This window comes from Nannospalax galili, unplaced genomic scaffold, assembly GCF_000622305.1.
Source record: "Nannospalax galili isolate Female #2095 unplaced genomic scaffold, S.galili_v1.0 scaffold589, whole genome shotgun sequence".
NCBI lineage: Eukaryota > Metazoa > Chordata > Mammalia > Rodentia > Spalacidae > Nannospalax > Nannospalax galili.
This window is the reverse complement of record NW_008360324.1, coordinates 6,178,321-6,200,876: the sequence shown is the minus strand read 5'-3', so window position 1 is coordinate 6,200,876 and position 22,556 is coordinate 6,178,321. Positions and strand designations below refer to the sequence as shown.

Sequence of the window (22,556 nt, the reverse complement as noted above, 5' to 3'; positions counted from 1 at the left end):
TTGCAAAGGCTTCATTGAAATTCATTCACTGGCTTAGAAATTCCACTACTCAAGTACCCCAAAATAGCAAGTGAGTTGGCATTTTCAATGAAAGGGTTCTTAAGTTTATTCAACTACTGTAGTGCTGAAATCCATGGTTCTACTGACCATTGCAATGGTTGGTGGTGCAGTTTGCATACTGAGGTAGATGGAATGAGATTTGTGATTGAATTCTAGCTTCTCCTAATGGGCCTGTGATGGTGGGCAAATTGCTTTACCTCTGAGTTTGAGAACTCTTGTAAAATGGCTTCTAGAGCCTACCCTGTAGCTCTGAGAACTGGAGGAGAGGATGTGTGTTTAGTATAATTCCTGGCAGGCAGTAGTAGCCTTTGCTGGATGGAACTATATTCCAGCTGGCAAAGTGATCATATATTCTGACAATGTTGCAATAGTAATGCAGTTCTGTGCTTTTGAAGATTTTTTTTAAACTTACCATTTTTATTTTATGTGTATGAGTCTATTGCCTGCACGTATGTGAGTGCATCTGTGTCATGCAATGCCGCAGAGGTCAGAAGAGGGTTTCGGATTCACCTGGAACTGGAGTTAAGGAGGGTTCATAGCCACCATGTGGGTGCTGGGAATCGAACCTGGATCCTCTGTAAGAGCAGTCAGTGCTCTTAACTGCTGAGCCATCTCTTCACCCCTGAAGTTTTTTTTGTGTTTGTGGTTTTTTTGTTGTTGTTTTGTCTTTTTGAGACAGAGTCTCATGGTGTAACCCTGGCTGTCCTAGAACTTGCTGTATAGACCAGGCTGGCCACAAACTCAGATATCCACCTGCCTCTGCCTCCTGAAGGCTGGATTAAAGGTGTGGCCCACACCTAGCGCTTTTGAAGATTTTAATATAGGGGAATTCTGGGAATACCTGAATTTCCAACATAGAACATACAGATTTTTTTTTTGTTTGTTTGTTTGTTTGTTTTTCTAAAGTGCTGTGACTTTGTGCATGCTAGCAAGTGCTCTATCCCAGCCTTATCTAGAAGTTTTGAAACATAATACTATCATGATGAAGTCATTACAGTCTTGTCAGTAAAGACAAGATTAAAGTAATAACATTTCTTTACAGTATTAAAAAGGTAATGTCTCCTTCCACCATTTGGGTGCCAGGGCTTGAACTAAGGCCATCAGGCCATGGTGGCAAGTGCCTTTACCCACTGAGCCATCTTGTCAGCCTTATGCACTAATAACGCTTTGAATTATACTCATTAAACATAAGTACCGAACCTGTGTAAAGAGAGCTCATTCCTACCATACACTGAATATGTCTATGCCGTTTGTTGTGTTTTCATCTGGGATGGTTGACAGATGATCTTGTTCTTGTAGTTGGCTTCTCTGCTGCTGTGGTGGAACACCATGACCACAAATAACTTGGGGAGGAAAGGGTTTTTATTTGGCTCACATGTTCCCATCACAGTCCATTACCGAGGGAAGCCAGGGCAGGAACCTGGAGGCAGGAACCTGGAACTAAAGTAGAGACCACATAGGAACACTGAGTATTGGTTTGCTTTCAGCTCTCTTTCTTATATAACCCAGGCTCACCTGCCCAGGGATGGTACCACCCACAGTGGGCTGGGCCCTCCTACATCAATTAACAATCAAGAAAATGTCTGCAGACATGCCCACAGGCCAGTCTGATGGAGGAAAATCCGAAACTGAAGTTCCTTCCTAGGAGACTAGTTTGTGTCAGGTTGACAAAAACCAACTAGGACAGTTCTGAAACATGAGACTGGCTTAGCTAAACATAAACTGCTCCAATTATCTGTTTCCAGTGGAAAGAGATGTGGGTGAAATTCTAAATGAAAACAGTTTTAACATTCAATAGTATTATTCTGAAACTGCTCAAAATGTTTGGCTGGAGAGATGACTCAGCAGTTAAGCCTTCCTTAATATTTTTTACTAAGGAAACAGTTACTGCTAGATATTGTAAAAGTACCAAGTTTTTTAAATGAATGTATTAAATGTAATATGTAAGTATCATTATAAAGGAAATAGAAATCTTTGTTTTTTTTAAAGTGATGTTCAGTAAAATCTTACCTAATAACATTTGCTGTTCATTGAGTGCTTACCCTAAGCCACATCTCATTTTAATCCTCACCATAACCTCATGCTTATCTTCACAGTAACCTAGTGAATGGAATAATCACTATTTTTACTTGGCACATGAGGAAACTTGAGGCTCTGTGATTTTAAACACTTCACACAGCCATGCATCGTCCTTCTTTCCTTACTCCTTTCCTCTATACCTATCCCCCTTCTCTTTAAAAAATTTTGTTTATTTACTTATTTATTTTATGTGTATGAGTGTTTTGCTTGCATGTATATAAGTGTACCTGTGTTGTGCCATGCCTGTGGAGACCAGAAGAAGGCGTTGGATCCTCTGGAACTGGAGTTACATACGGTTGTTAGCCACCATGTGGGTGCTGGGAACTGAACCTGGGGCCTCTGCAAGAGCAGCCAGTGCTCTTTATCACTGAGCCATGTCTCCAGCCCCTCTTTCTTTTTTAAAAAAAAATTATTTATTTTAGTTTTATGTGTATATGAGTGTTTTGCCTGCATGTTTGTAAGTGCATCCATGTTATGTAATGCTCACAGAGGCTAGAAGAGGAAGTCAGATCCCTGGGAACTGGAGTTACAGACCATTTTTAGTCATCATGTGGGTGCTGGGAACCAAACCCAGGTCCTCTGCAAAAGCAGCGGGTGCTCTTAACTGCAAAGCCATCTGTCCAGCTCCTTGTTTTTTGTTTTTTAGACAGGGTCTTACTATGGAACCCAGATGGGATAGAACTTAAAATCTTCTGTCTCAGTCTCCCAAGTGCTAGAATTACTGGGATGCCCCGTGTTCAAGTAAAACATGAGGTTTTAATTTTTTTTTTAATGTTACATATATGAATGTTTTGCTTTCATGCCTGTAAGTGCACCCATGTCATATAATGCCTGTGAAGGTCAGAAGAGGACATCAGATCCCCTAGAACTAGAATTAAGGACAGTTAGCTGCCATGTGGGTGCTGAGAACTGAACTTGGGTCCTCTGCAAGCGCAGCCAGTGCTCTTAACCTCTGACCCATCTCTCCAGCCCCAAAGCATGAGTTTTGAAGATTTGGGCAAGGGGTATAAGTCATTGGTAGAGCTGCCCTGGTTTAGTCCTCTGCTAAAAAAAAGCTAGACTGGCTGGGCATGGTGGCGCACGCCTTTAATCCCAGCACTTGGGAGGCAGAGGCAGGTGTATCTTTGTGAGTTCAAGGCCAGCCTGGATTACATAGTGAGTTCCAGGACAGCTGGGGCTACAAGGAGACCCTGTCTCAAAAAGACAAAAAAAACAAAACAAAAAACTAGACTGATGTGCCTATGTTGGAGCAGCCATACCTGGGGTTGGTCCAGAACCTGTGTGCTGCTCCTGCCTTCTGGGCCTCCCAGGTCAGTTGTATTCCAACTACTTCTGACCCTAATGAGACTGGTGGAGCACCTAAGGGACAATCATGTTGGGTGTCTTGGATTATACCAGCCATCCCAGCACTTGAAAAGCTGAGGCAGGAGGATGGAGAGGTCAGGGTCATCCTTGGCTACATAGTGAGATCCTGTTTCAACACACACGAAAAGCAAAAAATCCAAAACAAAACAAAATGAAAAAGAACCAAGCTGTCAGGCTGATATTCAAGATGGGCAGCCACCAGGATTAGATAGGGTCTGATCCATTTGCAGGAAATGAGGAAGCAGCTGGGATGAGGAAGGTAGAGCTTCCTGCTCTTAATTCTTCATCAAGGACAAGATTCACCAGGTGTTGGTCAGCTCGCCTCTTACCAAATACCCGAGAAAAGCCACCCAAAGGAAGAAGCAGCATTTTGCCTCATGGTTTTGTGGTTTCAAAGCTAAGGCCTGTGTCACCATGCCCCACTTAAAATTATTTTTTTCAAAGTGATGGGGAGATATGGGAGGAGTTGGCACGGATTTGGTCAAAACACCATATATGCTTATATGCCTGTATGAAATTCTCAATAAATTATTTAAAATTTTTTTTTCCTAAAGGCTGTATGGGTTTTATTTTTATTGTATTTTTCACTTTTTGCAGTGTTTGGGATTAAAACTAAGATCTTGCACATGCCAGGCAAGTGCTCTTCCACTCAACTGTACCCCAATCCAAACCCCTTTTTTTTTTGAGACAGTCTTTCTTTGTAGTCCAGGCTAACCTGGAACTATCATGTAGCCTAGGCTGCCTTGAACTCTTAGTGATATTCCTAACCCTGCCTCCTAAGTGTTGTGGTTATAGGTGGGCACCATCATACCTGACTCAAACAACCCTTTATTTTCTTTATTTTATTTTATTAGTTTTGTGAATTGTTTGTATGTTCTGGAGGTAAGCCCCTTATCAGATGTGCAACTTGGAAATATGTCTCTCAGTCTGTGGATAGTATTGTTATATTTTTTTTATAATAATCACTTAATGTGCAAACATAAGAAATCATTGTATAAACAAGTTTATAAAGATGGGTTTCAGGGGCTAGAGAGATAGCTCAGCAATTAAGAGCACTTGCTGCCCTTCGAAGGATCAGAGTTTGGTTCCTAGCACCCATGCTGAGCATCTCATAACCACCTATAACTTCAGCTCCAGGGTATCTGACACCATCTTCTGGCCTCTGCAGTCACTCACATGCACATGTACATACACATAAACACGCATAGACATACTTATATATACCTAAATAAAAATAAATCCTTTGGGGGAAATTAAAAAAAAAAAAAGACATGTTTCAGGGCCAGGAAGATAACTCAGTATGTAAAAGCACTTCCTCAAAAGCCTTATAACCTGAGTTCCATTCCCAGAAACCATGGAAAAAGCTATATATATCGGGCTACTGAGATGGATCAGCAGGTAAAGGTGCTTACTGCCAAGTCTGACTATTCAGATTCAGTCTGTGGGACCCACATGGTGGAAGAGGAGAACTGACTCCCACAGGTTGTCTCCTGACCTCCACACCAGTGCTGTGGCACACACATACACAAATACATACATAAACATAGCATTTATTGTTCACCTATTGATACACACTATGGAAAATAAGGCGATAACATTCTTTTTACATTTATCTACATATTTGGGGTATGCAGATTTGAAATTTGGATGGAGTTTATTCAATTTATTTTCTAAAAGATTATGTAGACTATGAATGACCACTTGAATGATTTGTTTTATTTTTATTTACGTGTATGGGTGTGTGTGTGAGTACGTGCACGTGAGTACGGATGCCTATGGAAGACAGAAGCATAGAATTCCCTGGAGCTGGAGTCATAGGTGGTTGTGAGCTGCCCAGTGTGGGTGCTGGGAACTGAACTTGGGTTCTCTGCAAGAGCAATACACATGCTAAACCTTTGAGCCATCTCTCCAGCCCCTGAATGCCCATTTTAAGATAAAGTCCTTATCACTCCTCCTTATGGCTTAATCTCTTATATATGCATAATGACTACACAGTTGACACAGGTTTACAGGTGCAAAAGATGAAAAACTTCAGGACTATCTACAGTTTGGATGAGAGTCACTTTAGAGCTGATCATAAAAAAAGGAATCGCAAATTAACATGGAAATCTTGGGGAGATGAATTAGAAGCCACCCAAGCTGGGTGAAGTGGCATACACTTACATCAAGAAGCTGAGGCAAGGTTTTGTTTTGACTGGGTCTCACTCTGTAGCTCAAGCTGGTCTCAAATTTATGTCAGTCTGCCTGTCTCATTTCAGTCTCCTCAGTGCTGGGATTCCTGCCCTGAGTGGCATACCCTGCCGAGGCAGAAAGATCTTGTAGCCTCAGGGTTTGAGGTCAGCCTGGACAACTGAGTAAGACACTGTCTCATTTAAAGAAAAAAAAAGAGCAAATATACATATGAAAGTAGATATTACAGTAACCAAAGTTATGTAGCTAACTTTGTAGATGAAGCTAAGTATACTGTTTGTTGATGCCAAGATTTGACTGACAATTATGATAGAGAATTCCAAAAAATTATCAATTATATAATAAAATAAGTTTTGATGACAGATGTGGTAGCGCATGTTTGTAATCCTAGCACTTGGGAAGTGGACACCGGAGAATCAGGAATTCAAGGTCAGTCTCAACTACATAACTAGTTTGAGGCTAGCCAGAGCTACATGAGACTGCCTCAACAATGAAAAAGAAAAGAAATTTTGGTTGATAATTGCTGAGTTCAAGAGTTATGGCTAGCAAAATATTTTGTGTCTAATGGGAAGATAGAGCCCATTGGAGATACTAATGTTTATCAACATTTTAGTTCCAAAGTGTGATTTAATAAAAGAATTAGCGGGGGCTGGAGAGATGGCTCAGTGATTACAAGCACTGGTTGGTCTTGCAGAAGACCCAAATTCACTTCCCAGAACACATCAGGCAGCTTACAACCTACTGTAACTCCAGCCCCAGGGGTTTCGACATCCTCTTGTCTCCTGCATGCATGTGTGTGTGTGTACACACACGCGTACACGCAATTAAAAATAAGTAAATAAGTAAAAATATTTTTAAAAAATAAGTAAAAGAATTAGCAATGCTCCAAGTTTAAATTTAATGGCATGTTTAAACAGCTACCTCCATCACATAACAGACTCAATCACATGCTGACTAATTGTGTGCAACAGAAGTTTGTTACATGATATAACCGATGCGCCCATGCTTTGAAATGTCATCCTGACTACCCTTTTAATTGACAGAGGAAAATAAAGGAGGAAAGCAAAGAACAAATAGAAACCTTTGCCATGTCAGCTACCAACTTGATGCATCTCTAGAGGCACTTTCCAAATAGATTTCATGTCCATGGACAGCTAGTAGAAGTCTGTTCGGTTCACTTGAGGCTTAAAAACCAAAGTTTTCTTTAAAAAAGATATTTTTTTATCACAAAATAAAGCCCTACCCAAAATAGCCAAGCACCGTCTCTTGAAGGCACCTCTTGTAGTTGAATTTGAAATGTTATGATAAATTTCTCTGTTCTGTTCTCATCTTTTCTCGTCTTTTTTCTTCTTTCTTGAGTTTCTTTTGTGTAATTTAAGAAATTCATAATTTACCACACGTTTACTCTTCTGTGTTCTGCACACCATTGTGTCATCTAGCAAGGTTGAATAAAATGAGAAAATCCTGCTGTTTATGAGTTTCTTTTTAATTGTGCTTTGTTGAACGTTAGAAGTGTTGTCTCCAAAGTCATCTAACAGGTTGCTGTGTAAGTCACAGATGGCCTCGACAGAGCATTGTTTTGGAAGTTGCTCTGTTGTAGTGAAAACAGGAGAATTCCCAGAGAAGTGCTGAGTGTGTCTCTTGGCACCACTGCTGTCCTGTAAACATGGTGTAAGAGATGTAGTGGGCCGGGCTGGGGAGGAGGCTTGGGCATCCACATGCCTACACTGGTACCAGTTACACCTGCTTTCTCTGCTGTGGGTGCTGGGAACCAAACTCAGTCTTCTGCAAGAACAGTCAGTGCTCTTAACCACTGAGCCATCTCTCCAATCCTCAAGCTTTGTAATTTTAAATTGTGTTTATAATCACATTGGGTGAGCCATAATGTACGTGTACACACATATTTTTGAGTACTAGGAACAGATGGAACATGATCTGCTACCTTAGCCCTCAATATGTTTCTTAAATGGGTCACATGTATAAAATTAAAAAGTTCCAAAGGGGTGTAATGAAAAGTTAAGCTGAATCTGGTGATGTACATTAGTAATACCAGAATTTAGGAGGCGGAGGCAGGAGGATTGCTACAAATTCAAGGCTACCCTGGTCTACATAGTGAGTTCCAGGCCATCCAGGACTATATATTAAGACCCTGTCTCAAAAAAAAAAAAATTATATTTCCCTACCTATTAATATTCCACCCTGAAGCCAATGCGAATGTTGGCATAAGCCATTGTTTACTGTTTGTTTCTTCACTTCATTGACAATGTTCATGATCATTCTTCAGCTTTTGTTGACGCTGTTAGTAAATAGAAGGCATTGAGAGCATTAACTACGATTTTAACTCTTGCAGAGCACAAAGACAGAAGGGGGATTCAGAAAATTATATTAAAGATCTAATGGCATTAGGCTCAGTGGCACACCTGTTGTCTTAGTTTGTTTCTTCATTGCTGTGACAAAACACTCTGACCAGTACCAACTTGGGGAGGAAAGGGTTTATTTGTCTTACATCTCCCAGGTCGAACGCAGTTCATCAGGGAGCCCAAGGTAGGAACTCAGGGCAGGAACCTGGAGGCAGGAGCTGGAGCACAGGCCATGGAGGAACACTGCTTACTGACTTGCTCCCCTGGCCCCTGCTCAGCCTGCTTTCTTATGCAACACAGGCCCACCTGCCCATGGGTGGCACCACCCACAGTGAGCTGGGCCCTCCCACATCACTCATCAAGAAGATGCCCTTCAGACATGGCCACAGGCCAGTCCAATAGAGGCAATTTCCCAATTGAGGCTCCCTCAACCCAGGTGTGTCAAGTTGACACTAAAGCTATCCAGCACACCTGTAATCCCAGCACCCTGGAGGCCAAGGTGGAAGGGCATAAGTTTGAGGCCAGCCTGAGCTACATAGTGAGATCTTGTCTCCATCTCTGCTTACACCCCAAGTGAATGGTTTGCAGAGGGCTTTCTGAGTCTAAGCATCTCCTATTTATTAAGTTGTTTCAATCTTTTTATGATTTATTTGCTTCTTTTTTTGCAGTATTAGAAGTGGTACCCAGGGCCTCACACATGCTAGACAAGATTCTGCCTCTGAGCTACACACCCAGACTATATTTATTAATATTTTATTTATTATTTTTATTTTATATGTATGTGTTTATTGCTTGCATGTAGGGTCAGTGTAGACAACCGACCTGTGTTGTGCAATGACTGCGGAGGACAGTTCCCCTGAAACTGGAGTTATGGACAGTTGTTAGCTGTTATGTGGGTGCTGGGATTTGAGCCCGGGTCTTCTGCAAGAATAGCCAGTGTTCTTAACTGCTGAGCCATCTCTCCAGCCCCCAGACTGTATTTAAATATTAAATAACCATATGAAGTGTTACCTGCATGTTACACATAAGAAACACGTAGGCAGAAGTTATGTGACTTGTCCAAACCAGTAAGTAGAAGAGCCATGAGCAGAGAAGCCTTGTGTTTATTCCTTTCCCTTGTTTCTCAACTGACTTTTAATTTGCTCTTAGATGTGTTAGGAACTATTATTCCCATTATTATTGGGGAAAATGCATAAAAGTAACATTGGTAGGCTGGGGGGGGGGATCTCTATATGCCCTTACAGGTGATGCTGAGAAGGCCTGAAGTTTGTGGACTGGCAAGATGGCTCAGTGGGTTAAGGTACTTGTTGCTAAGCCTGATGACCCAAGTTTGATCCCCAGGACCCACAGAATGGAAGGAGAGAACTGATATCCAAAAGCTGTCCTTTGACCTCCACATAGACACGTGGCATACATGTCCACACATGTATACACACAAAATGTAATAAAATTAAAAAATAAATTTTGTATTCAAAACTGTTGGAAAGGAAGACTGGAAAGATGGCTCAGTGGTTAAGAGCACTGGCTGCTCTTGCAGAGGACCTGGGTTCAGTTCCCAGCAACCACATGGTGGCTAACAACTGCCTGTAACTCCAGTTCCAGGGGGTCCAGTGCCTTCTGGCCTCCGTGGTCATTTGCAGGACATGGGTGCACTTACATACATGCAGACAGTACACTCATACACATAAAATAAAAATAATAACTCAGGAGGCAGAGGCAGGTGGATCTCTGTGAGTTCAAGGCCAGCCTGGCAAAAAGACCAAAAAATTTTGAAAAAAAACCCAAAAACTTGTTGACAAGGATTCTGGGGAAAAAGAGAACCTGATTTTCGTACAGTTTTGAGTAGCCTGACTGTTGGGCAGTTGTGGTTTTACTGTGGTTAAGGTGGCAAATTACATGTTTGAATAAATTGCTTTCTTCCTTTCTGTTTATTTTATCCATCAATTTAGTGGGGTTTTTTTCTTTTCTTTTTTTTTTTTTTTTTTTACAGCAAGAAAACAATTCACAAGGAAGCATGTGGTATTTAAAAATTGGAGTTGAGGTGGCAGGAAACAAGCATGGTTATTGATTTTTCCCTCTGTAGAGTTGTTTATGTTTGTGTTTCCATGTCAACCGAAGAACCTTCCAGAGGCCATGCGTCAACTATCGACTCTGTAGGCTTGTTGAATTCAAGTGTAGGATTCTGTGGCCTGTATTCCAGACTTCAGATGTCATTGGTAATTGAAAGAATGAATTATAGAAGAGAAGAGGGAAGCCCTAAGAAAGGCTAGGGGTGTATTTGGGCTGAAAAGGAATTTTTTTTTTTTTTCCCCCGGTCTTTTTGAGACAGGGTTTCCCTGTAGCCCTAGCTGGCCTAGATTCGCTATGCAGACCAGGCTGGCCTCGAACTCCCAGAGATCCACCTGCCTCTGCCTCCCAAGGGCTGGGATTAAAGGCGTGCGCCACCACGCCGGGTGTGTTGTTATATTATTGAGACAGGGTCTGTTAAAGCTCTGCAGGCCTGGAACTTGCTATGTAGACCAGGCTAGACTTGAACTCAATAGAGATACATCTGCCTTCTGCCTCCCGAGTGCTAGGAAAGATTTATTTTATTTCATGTGTATCTGTGTTTCCTTGCATGTATGTTGTGTGCCTGGTACCCACAGAGGCCAGAAGAGGGCATAAGTTACCCTGGAACTGGAGCTACAAATGGTTGTTAGTCATCACATGGGAACTGAACCCAGTCCTCTGCAACAGTGGCAAGTGCTCTAAATGGCTGAGCCATCTCTCCTGCCCCTGAAAAGTCACTCTTCATTGTTAGCCTTGATAACATTCATCCAGTAGGGTGGGGACTTGGCACAGGTGGGCGGGCTCAACTGGTCTCTCCATTGCTGCCTCCTTTTTCTCTTCCCACTGCTTTTCCCAGCTTGGTTGGGGTTTTTGTTTTGTTTTGTTTTGTTTGGGGGTGGGACAGGGTCTCATATCCTAGGCTGGCCAAAATGACTTTGAACTCCTGATCCTCCTGCCTCCACCTCCAGAGTGCCAGCATCACACATGGCATCATCTGCATATCTTATCTCACATGATGTGTCTCAGAATTCCTTGGCAGAGGGAAATAAGTACCAGAGGCTGCCACCTGACAAAACGTCATGAATCAGTGATGGACATACATCAATCAAAGTGTTAGTGCAGGACTTCAGAATGTAAGAGGCATGTCTTGAAAGACTCTTTAAAAATATCAGGTACACATATCATAGGGGGAACTAAGCCAATGGGACAGTGACAGAATCATGATTTCTAAATAAAGATCACTTGTGCAGGGGTTGGACGTCATTGTACGTTTAAATGTACCTATTTGAAGATTAAATATTCTGTACTATAGACGGAAACAGTTTCACCATTAAGAAAATGATTACAGGTTAAAAAAAAAATCAGGTACAGGTTGAAAGTTCTTAGCTGAGGCTGGAGAGATGGCTCAGTGGTTAAGAACACTGGCTGCTCTTACAGAGGACCTGAGTTTGATTCCCAGCACCCATGTGATGGATAACAACCATTCGTAACTCCAGTTCCAGGGCACCTTCTTCTGACCTCTGCAGGCAATGCACGACATGGGCACACTTGCTTATATGCAGGCATTACACTCATACACATAAAATAAAAATAATAAATAAAACTTGAAATGGAAAGGTCTCGGGTGTAGGGCTCTAGGGGAGGGCACTAAAAAGGATTGTTGGAGGTAAGACTGACAGGCAGTAGCCTGGTGGAAACTCTTGCGTTCAGGCCCCAGTGCCACCACCAATAGCATGGTGGGGGCTCTGAGGAAAATCAGGCCCACGTGGCAGAGTCCCTTTAGATCTCAGACAAGTCTGGCAGTCTCTTGATTCTCCAGCAAGCGGCCATGAAGCGGGAGAGGAAGATGTATCCCAGCAGCTCTGACATAATGTGTTCCAGCTGACAGACTGATGTCTAAGTGAGCTCCAAGAACACTTGGGGAAGTGAGAAATCCAGGCAATCTGGAAGTTAGCTAGAAACTCAAACAGTGCCTCAGTAGGGCCTGCCAGTATCTGTCTGACCAGGGAGAGAGGATGGCTGCTGCAGTCTGGTTTCTAACACAGGGCTGGGCAGATGGCTTCATGGTTACTAGTTACTTTCCTTATTGCTGTGATAAAGTTCTGACCAAAAACAACTTGGGAAGGAAAGGGTTTATTTTGTCTTTTATCTTGCAGGTCACAGTTCATCACTGAGGGAAGTCAGGGTAGGAATTCAGGGCAAAAACTGAAGCAAGACCACAGAGGTTTGCTGCTTACTGGTCTGTGCTTCAGCTTTTGTGACAAGATTCCTGCTTGAGCTCCTGCCTGGCTTCCTTTGATGAAGGACTTCACTGAAAGCTGAAATAAATCCTTTCCTCCCCAACATATAAGTCAGAGCATTTTATCACAGCAATTAAAAGCAAACTAATATGGTAGATAAGAGCACTTGCTATGAATTCAAATCCCACAGTGCCCTTGTAAAAATCTGGGAGTAGCCACATACGTGCTTGTAAGCCTAGCACTGTAAAGAATGGAGACAGGATCTCTGGGGCTTGCTGGCTGCCAGTCTAGCTCCAGGTTCAGCGGGAGACCCTGTCCCAAGGGAATAAAGGTGGAGGGTGATAGAGCAGGACACGCGTGCACTGGAACATACACCCGCATATACACATATACCAATACACACATGTGCCCTTACATGCAAGAGATCCTTATCTACTCTCCGAAAGTGTTCAGTTTTTCTCAGACCTCCTCTGATCTCCCCTCTACTAGAAGAGGGGGCAGTTGCAGCTGCGGTGCCAGCTTGTGTCAATAGGAGTTATTTGGAGGTGACCTAGTATTCCTTGTTACCACTGGAGTGTAAAGTAAAATAACCTGTAATCTATATTTTAGTGTAGTAGTTGAGAGCACAAACCAGGACCAGAATATCTGGCTCTTACACTCTGCTTTTGCTGCTTACTGATCATAGAAACACGTAACCACACTTAGATGTGGCTCAGAGTCCTCATTTGTAAAGTAGAGCTGGTCCTGAACTGGATCTCTGCGATCCAATATCAAAATCACAGGCGAGTGAGTTTGGTTGCTCATCTCGGGTCGGGTGTCTGCGATCTGCAGTTGATGGTCCCTGGGATGACATAGTAGAGAATCAAGAAGCCTGACAGGCTCAGTACAGACTCGACTGAGGTAGGGCCTTTCTAGTCAGGCCCTGCTCCCCAATCAGGCCCCGCTGTATAGCTCAGGCTGACCTTGCAGAATGAACTTACAGATACGGCCTTAGTCTTTCATCTCCTGAGTGCTGGGAGCACAGGCTTGTGCTGCCATGCCTGGCTCACATACTTTTGTCTATTTTTGTGGCAAGCCTGATCTTAGATTGTTATTGCAGGCATTTACAAAAGGTCTGGATGTACTTAGGAGCCCATTTAATTTTTGATGTTGGAGCGTTTTCATCATTATTGCTTGCAGAAGTTTAAAAGTATGTAGTTACTGTGATTATTAATGGCTGTGAGATCAAGGCTGGTTTGAGCTAGCATAAAACTGTCTCAAAAAACCAACCAACTGGGCTGGCAATGCAGCTCAGTTGGTAGAGTGTTTGCATAATATGCACAAGGCCTTGGTTTTAGTTCGAAGCACCATGTAAACCAGGTGTGGTGGTGCACACCTGTAATCCCAGCACTCAGGAAGTGGAGCCAGGAAAAGAATCAAAGTTCAAGCTCATCTACATAGCGAGTTCGAGACCAACCTGGGATACATGAGACCCTATCTCAACAAGCAAACAAAACAAAACATGAGTCACTGACTAGATTCAAGTATAAAAATTGGCATCGTTTGGGCCTTTAAGATGACTCAGTGGGTAAAGGCACTTGCCACCAAGGCTGATGACCTGAGTTTGATACCCGGGACTCACATGGTGAGAGAAAACCAGCTCTTGGAAGTTGTCCTCTGACTTCCTCTTGCATGCCACCCCACACATAATAAATCAGTAAATGGAATAACGGTTGTTTTTTTAAAAAAAAAACAGCTGCCGTCAGTGAAGCTATTGCCTTAAGGTAAACCTTCTTCCTTCCCTTTGTCTTTCCTGTAACATTTCCCAGTATTTCCTTGTACGTATAGTGCATCCGTTTCTGGCAGTTGTCAGTATTACTTCACATTTCTTGTATTTAGTAACTGGGATACATTTCTTGCATTTAGTAACCAGGGTAAGCCAGTCTTTCCCCTTTGTTTAACTGATTTCTGGGACAAGTTGCATTTGTGATGTTCAGGAATCAGTAAAGGAAGTGTTAGCAAATGATTCCTAAGGAAGTGATAGCCGCATCTTCCAGCCTTTGTTCTTTGCAAACCATGTCCTGTTCCCTTCCTACATAGGGACAGGTGCTCTCCCCAGGACCTCAGAAGCCCAGTGAGCCTCTCGGCCCTAGCAAGATGCAAAGTGCCATCCCCAGTGTCCTTGTCTGGCACTAAGGGGGCACATAGCACACACCCTGATTGTTCACCAGTGGTGGGATTGGTATTGCTGGCAGAGAACATGTTAGAAATGTTGAGTGCATAGCAGAGGGTAGAACCGGAAGGCCGCTAAGCTAAAGCTTCACTGAGTATTTCAAGTGGTGTGGCAACCAGCCATGGGGTACAACCCCTCAGTATTGGAATGAGTGATGTCTTCGAGTAAGCTCCAAGAGTCTCCATTTTATCTTGAGTAAATTTCTTTGTTGTTCACATTAGCTCTATTCCCTAGAAATATATTGAGTAAGACTGAGTATATCTGCTTCAAGTGCAAGCTTCAAGGGCAGACAATTCGTAAGTTCACTTATTGGTCCATGGCTATGAAATTAACATTTAGCAAAATGTTTTGTAACTCGAATGCTTATTTCTTTTGATTGCTTGATTTTTATTTTATATGTATGAGTATTTAGCCTACATGCATGTAAGTGCATCTGTGTCATGCAGTGCCTGTAGAGGCCAGAAGAGGGCTCCCCTGTAACTGGAGTTATAGATGGTTGTTAGCCACCATGTGGGTGCTGGGAACCCAAGTTCTCTGCATGAGCAGCCAGTGCTCTTAACCACTGAGCCATCCCTCCAAGCCCCTTGAATGTTTAATTTTGAAAAATATTTGGCTTTTGTGTCTATGCCTTTCCCTAGCTCAGCACATTCCCTAGTCCTTGACACTTGAGAAGTACTGGCCAGATATTTATAGAATATTCCTGAATTTGGGTTTGTCTAGAATTGTATTGTGAAGTGATCATTTTTGTCAAGAATACCACAGAGCTGCTTTGCCCTCCTCAGCCTGCTAGGAAGAACATGATGGCATGGCACAGCATCTTATTATTGGAGGTGGGGTTTTTTGGTTTTTTTTTTTTTTTTTTTTTTTGAGACAGTGTCTCCCTAGCCCCAGCTGGCCTGGTACTCACTATGTAGACCAGGCTGTCCTTGAACTCACAGAGATCCCCCCTGCTTCTGCCTCCTAAGTGCTGGAATTAAAGGCATACACTACCACGCCCAGCATATTATTGGAGATATTAATTGGGTGTTTGGTTTGGTTTTTGAGACAGGGTCTTACTGTATAGCCAAGGCTGGCCTCAAACTCTACTTTAGCCTCCTGAGTCTTGGGAATCACCATGCCCAACTTGGAGACACTAATCTTAGTTAAGGCGGCAACTCTCAGATTTCTGCAGTGCAGCATCACTCTTCGCTCCTTTGCAGTCACTGATGATCTTTTGGGAAGTCCTTTTGTATGAACTTCTATGTCCCATGCACACACACACACACACACACACACACACACAACCACAGTTAATCAGATCAACAAGGTGACCGTTTTAGAAAGCAGGGCTTTGGGAAGGGGAGGAGGGCACAAGGGTGGCATCCTCTAGAGGATTCTGACTGAAAAAAAAACCCAACAAATAATAGTGTCCGTATGGTAGAGTATCAAAGCCATTTGATACATAAGCAAACCTTTTAAAAACATTGAAAAATGCTGTGGAATAATTTTAGGTTAAAATTGTTGGAATATTATTTCAAATAAATATTTGCAGAAATCTTTGGAAAATTACAGGAATATTTGGAAAACCGCTGAAATGTTAGCAGTTATCATCACAAATGGAAGGATTATGAAAAAGAACATTTTTTTTTTTCCTTTTTTTTTGTTCTTTTTGAGACAAGGTCTCCCTGTAGCCTCAGACTGGCCTCAAACTCACAGAGATCAGCTGGCCAGCCTCTGTCTCCCAAGTGCTGGGATTAAAGGTGTGCACCACCATGCCTGGCTTCCTTTTCTTTGAAACAAGGTCTTACTATATAGTCCTGGCTGGCCTAGAACTCGCTGTGTAGACATATAGACTAAGCTAGCCTCAAACTCACAGCAATCTTCCTGCCTCTACCTCCCAAATGCTGGAATTAAAGGTGTTTCCACCACTGCCATCTTTGTCTTGCTTTTTGAAACGGGGTCTCCTTCTGTAGCCAAGGCTACAGAAAATTTCTAGAATAGACTGGCCTCAAACTTGTGGTGATCCTCCTGCCTCTGCTTCCTGAGTGCTGGGGTTACAGCCCTGAGTCACCAGGCCCTGCTCATTTAGTGACATTTCCAAGTGTGCATGTAGGTGTGGATGAACAGTTGTCCTGTAGCTGACTTTTACCAAATAACTTATTTGGTGAATAAGAGAATAGTAACATAGAGGATCAGAGGAAACTTTGATGCCACAGTGAGAGGGATATTCTCTGTGTACACTGAGTGGTGGCGAGGCCTTGAGGCTGTCCTTTTGTTGGCTTCAATGACTGGAGAATCCTGACAGTGGTGTTCTGTGGGTATGATCATCTCCCACTCTTGGGTAGATCTGTTTCTCCATGATTAGGGTTCCTCTCTGTAAATCAAGGAAGTAAGAAAGTTTCCATGACAAAAAATTGGAGGAAAGGGGGCTGGAGAAATTTTCAGTTATTAAGAGCATGGACTGCTCTTACAGAGGACCCGGGTTCCATTCCCAGCAACCACATGGCAGCTAACGAAATGTAACTCCAGTTCCGGGGGATCTGACACCCTCTTCTGACCTCCACAGGCAGTGCATGACATGGGTGCACTTATCGAGGGCCGTGTGTGTGCATGCTTGTGAACTGGGGCCTCTATTTCTAGGTTGTTTACCACTCAGCCCAGAAATAACATTCCTTCTGTTCTGCAGGAATTCTGGAGAACAGAACCAGTCATCATTAGGCTGGTTGTACCGTGACTTAATTGAAATGAAGGAAAGAATTACTCAGAACTCTCGCTTAGATTAAATACAAGTATGTAAAAGATTTCAATTTCTGCTCAATTAGAATTTCAGGATTTTTTTCCTTTACTTTTGTAGTGCTCAGGATTGACTTGAACCCATGGCCTTGTGCATGCTAAGCAAGCACCCTATCACTGAGCTACACATGATGTGAATTTAAAACTCGTGTGGTTGTTGATGTATAGGTGGTATCTAAATGTTGTCATACAGCTTGTATTTATTGTTCTTCTGTTCAGGTTGAAATGCTGTCATAATACCCTGTTATTTAGATTTTCAGTTCAGCTTGCCTAGGCATGATGGAAGGAATTAAGTGGCGTCCAGATGCATTGAAGACACACCTGGCTTATTAACTGTTAGGGACCCTAATTTGAGTTATATTTGAGAACTTGAGTTGTGTTTAAACTCTGGTTCAGTATTGGGGGAGGGCAGTTGATCTCTTTTATCCATGCCGGAATACATTGCCCTTTTGGTTTAGCGTTGAGGACAGTGTGAATGTGTTGGGAAGTAAGTTTGTAGCAGTAGCTTTTGAAAACACTAGCCTGTAATTACGGATTTTTTTTTTCTACAACTTGCCCTTTCCATTTACCATTTGTGGTATTTTTTTGTCTTAATCATTTATACAGGATCTCTGCAAATATATACTACTACTCACTGGATAGGAAGCCAGAAATGGGCCATAGCTGGCAATTGTTTATTTATCTGACCTCTTTCAGGCTGTGAAAAGGGGATAATCGTTAAGTACCTGGGGATTTTCTTTTGTTCCTTTGTTTGGTTGTGCAGTGCTGGGGTTGAACCCAGGGCCTTATATATGAAGAATCACTCTAATCTACTGAGCTATGCCCACCGCCCTTGTTTTGTTTTTTTAAACAAAGACATTATGAGGGGGGCTGGGGAGATGGCTCAGTGGATAATGCACTTGTCAAACAAGCATGAGAACAGGAATTTGGATCTCTAGAACCCAAATAAGTGCGAGGTGGGTGTAATTCCAATCATTGGAAGGCAGAGATGGGGTTCCTAGAGCAAGCTGGCTACGTAGACTAGCCATATTGACAAATGCTGGGTTCACTTGGGAGACCTTGCCTCAGTGAACAAGGTGGAGAACAATTGAAGAAGACTTCCGATGTCAACCTCTGGACTCCACATTGCACACACACATGTGAATAAACATACATGTGCATGAACACATGCCAACATGCATGTACACATACATGCATACCACATACACACAAAAAATTATGAGTGGATCAGTAGAAAGGACTATCAGAATCAGAAAAGCACCTCCACACCTGTATCTAAGAGCTTGTTAAGTCGGTTGGCAGATTGTCAGAGGGTCTTGTGAATCAAGTATGGAAGACCCAAGTTGCTATGCAAGATCAAGATGCACAGAACCCTTGACAGTGTAGGGTGCTGATGAACCCTTTGTCCATGGGTAAATGTTCTGGGGATTTCCCAAATGCTGTGAAAGTCACATTTGCCCTGTAGTCAGGGCATTTATCTTCTAGAGTGGGACCTTGTAGCTCCAGTTTTGTTTTGTTTTTTCCCCAGTAAATTGTTGCTAAAAACTACAATCCAGGGGCTGGAGAGATGGCTCGGTGGTTAAGGGCACTGGCTGCTCTTGCAGAGGACCTAGGTCCAGTTCCCAGCATCCAGATGGCAGCCTACAGCCATCTGTAATTCCAGTTCCAGGGAACTAGACCCTCTCTTTTGACCTCTGCAGGCATTTTACACATGGGTGCACTTATATACATGCAGATAAAACACTCATACACATAAAATAAAAATGAATAAGTAAACTTTTTTTTTTTTTTGGAGACAGGGTCTCCCTGTAGCCCCAGCTGGCCTGGAACTCACTATGTAGACCAGGTGGTGCATGTCTTTAATCCCAGCACTCAGGAGGCAGAAGCAGGCAGAGCTCTGTGAGTTTCAAGATCATAGCAAAGGGAAACGGGATGAGGAAACCACTCCTATAACCTAATACTCTGGACACTAAGGCAGGATTGCTGTGAGTTCCAGGACAGTCTGAGGAGTAGTGTGAGACCCTTTCTAAGGAAAGGAAGCAAACAAAAAGCCTTTCAAGAGGGAGTTAAAAGTGAAGCCAGGCATGGTAGCACACACCATTAAATTTCAGCTGCTTTTGAGGCTGAGGCAGGAAGATTGCTTGAGGCTAGTCTGGGCAATGTAGTGAGGCATGGCCTAAGCCTGTAATCCCAGCACTCAGGAGGTAGAAACAGGAGGATCAGGAGTTCAAGGACAGCCTGGGCTACATGAAACCCTGTCTCCAAAGTTTAAAAGGGCATGGTTTGCCAACAGAAGCCAGTAGTTTTGGTCAATTTTGGTTGTTTTTATTCTTCCATCAGGAAGTCCATCCCCCAGTGCAGAAGTCTGTTTATCGCTACTTACTTTCTCCTTAGCTGACTGTCACGATAAATGTTACTAATGCCAAACCTTGTTATTAAGACAAGGTCTCACTGTAAAGCCCAGGCTGGCCTCAGCCTCCCAAGTATTGGGACGGGTTGAGCTGTCATGCATGGTCACTAATGGTGAACTTGAAGAGTAAGTTAAACAACTTGCCCGGAAAGTTAGTAACAAGATGAGATGCCCAGTCTCAGTTTCCCTCTCCTAGAGCCAGCTCCAAAAAAGAAGCAAAATAGATCTGATTTTTAGGTACAATTTAGACTCTAAGAGACCTGGATTAATGTTTGTGTTCTTTAAACCTAATTAGGCCTGACTTTCTAGCTTTTGTTTCTTTTTCAATGTGCGGAAAATAATCAGGCCTAATTCTGAGGATTACTTTGAAGAATAATTAATGCCATGCATGCTGAACACTTAGTGCTGGGTTTCAAACAGAAAGCCAGGGCTGGGATGTGGCTCAGTAGCAAAGGACAGGCTTAGCATGTTCAAGGCTCTGGGCACCATCCCCAGCACATAACGGAGTAGGAGGGAGGGAAGGAGGGAGATGAGAGAGGAGGGGAAGAAGGAAGGGAGAGAAGGGGAGGAAAAAGAATTCTGTTATTTGTGGGTCTGTGCTGGTGTCTTTGTCGTAGCCTTGTGTACTCAGGTCTGCACAGGTCCTCAGGAGCAAGCATGATACTGCATGGCAAGCTCTGCCCTCTGTGTTTGCTTCTTCTGAAAGCCGATACTTTCTCTAAGGCAGAATCAGTTGGTTCCAGTTAACCCTCAGGAATACATTCATGAGGTATAGAAACAGACAGGCTTTTGACACGATTTTCCCTTCATTCTCTTTCTTTTTCTTGTTTTATGTGTACGCTTGTCATGCAGTGCCGTGGAGGTCAGAAGAGGGCTTCGGATTCCCCTCGAACTGGAGTTAAGGACAGTTCCTAGCCACCATGTGGGTGCTGGGAATCAAACCCGGATCTTCTGCAAGAGCAGTCAGTGCTCTTAACTGCTGAGCCATCTCTCCAGCCCCTTCACTTGCTTTCTTTCTTGTGTTTTTCAAACAGTGTCTTTGAGGATGAGACCATGAAGCTCCGACGGCTGAAGCTGGACAACCAGGTGAGCAGAGACAGAGGTGGAGGATGCACTGACTGGTGCTGAGGGCCAAGTCTCTGGAGTCTTGGCAGAGTCATAGAAAGCCTGAAAAGGCAAGACCCCTCGTGGTGACTCATTAAGTGGTCTGGGCCAGTGGACCGTTCCAGGATCATAGTGGTTTGAAGATGGCCGCAATGAACTGGCTTTACCTATAATCACTGAAAATTCCCTGGCAACTTAAACAAAAATTAGAACATTATAGCTAGATGTGGGGGCTCATACTTGTTATCTCAGCACAAGAGAGGCCAAGGCAGGAGAATTGCTGCAAGTTCAAGATCAGCCTGAGCTACATAGGGAGACCCTATCTCACAAAACTAAAATAATAATAATAATAATAGTGATGATAGATAAAAGTTATATTAGTCTGTTTTCTGTTGCTGTAACAAAATATCTGAGACATTATAACAAAGAGACTTATTTAGCCCACGGGTTTGGAGATTGAAAATCCAAGATCAGGCAGCTTTTTCTGTTTGGTCTCTGGTAAGGCCCCTTAAGTTATATCACAGTGTGACAGAGAAGAAACAAGGGAAGCCACTGGGTACAAAAAGAAGAGATTGCATGGTAAGATAGAAAACCAGAGAGACTGTTTTGCTTTGTTTTTGCTTTTTGAGATAGTCTCCGATTCTATAACCCAGGCTGGCCTTGAATTCATGGATCCTCCTACTTCTACCTCCTGAATGTTGGGATTATATAGTAATAACAACTTGCTCCTAGAATCAGCTGACATCCTGGGTTGAGAACTGCCTTAAATCCTCCCCAGAACAGGCCTCCCAAATGACCAAGTGGCCTTCTACCAGCCCCCAGCTCTGTTGTACTCTGTAACTGTCCTGGAATTTTTCCTTCTACCTCAGCCTCCTTGTGCTGGGCCTACAGGCCTGTGCTACATTCCCAGCTCTAGGCTCCAATCCTTCAACTTCCACACCACTCAACATGTCTATACTGGGACTGCACTTCAGTATGTGATTCTTTGGGAAATGCTCCCAACCACATCCAAAAAGTAGCAGTTCCATTTAGTTTAAAGGTTTCACTTATCCTAAAGTGTGATATAAACTTGCTGCTAGGCTGCTTAGTTTTTTATAGTGCTAGTTCCAGTTTTAAATATTATTTTATTACATTTGCTTTTCTTTTTTTTTTCATGCAAGGAGGGGTTGGGTTTTTTTTTAACATTTTATTTATTATTTTTATTTCATGTGTATGCATGTATTACCTGCATGTAAGTAAGTGCACCTGTGTTGTACAGTACCCTCGGAAGACAGAAGAGGCTGTCGGATCCCCTGGAATTGGACTTACAGATGTTAGCTGCCATGTGGGTGCTGGGATTCAAACCCAGGTCTTCTGTAAGAACAGTCAGTGTTCTTAAGCACCGAGCCACCTTTCCAGCCCCAGGGGTTGGTTTTTTTGAGACAGAGTCTTACCCTGTAGCCCAGGCAGGCCTGAAACTCAACTTTGTAGCTCAGGCTAACCTTACACTTGCAACAGTCCTCCTGCCTCAGCCTCCTGAGTGGTAGAATTACAGGTGTGCACCACCCAGCCCAGCTGTTTGTTTCCTTTACTAGACTAGTCATAGAAATAAGAACCAAGTATGGTTTGCTCATTTTAATTTTTTAAAATTTATTTTAATTTTATGTGTATGAATGTTTGCCTACATGTACCAAAGTGCACCCATGCATGGAATGCCCATGGAGGGGCCAGCAGAG

General features: G+C 43.0%; 1 protein-coding gene across 1 annotated transcript in view; it reads left to right on the top strand.

The window, feature by feature from the left end:
• The window catches only part of Tulp3 (TUB like protein 3), a 53,125-nt gene that overhangs the window by 16,018 nt on the left and 14,551 nt on the right, over positions 1-22,556 (top strand). Inside the window, exon 2 of the mRNA XM_008825484.3 lies at positions 20,772-20,823. Within this exon, the coding sequence (XP_008823706.1) occupies positions 20,772-20,823 (52 nt within the window). The remainder of the gene's footprint in view (positions 1-20,771; positions 20,824-22,556) is intronic.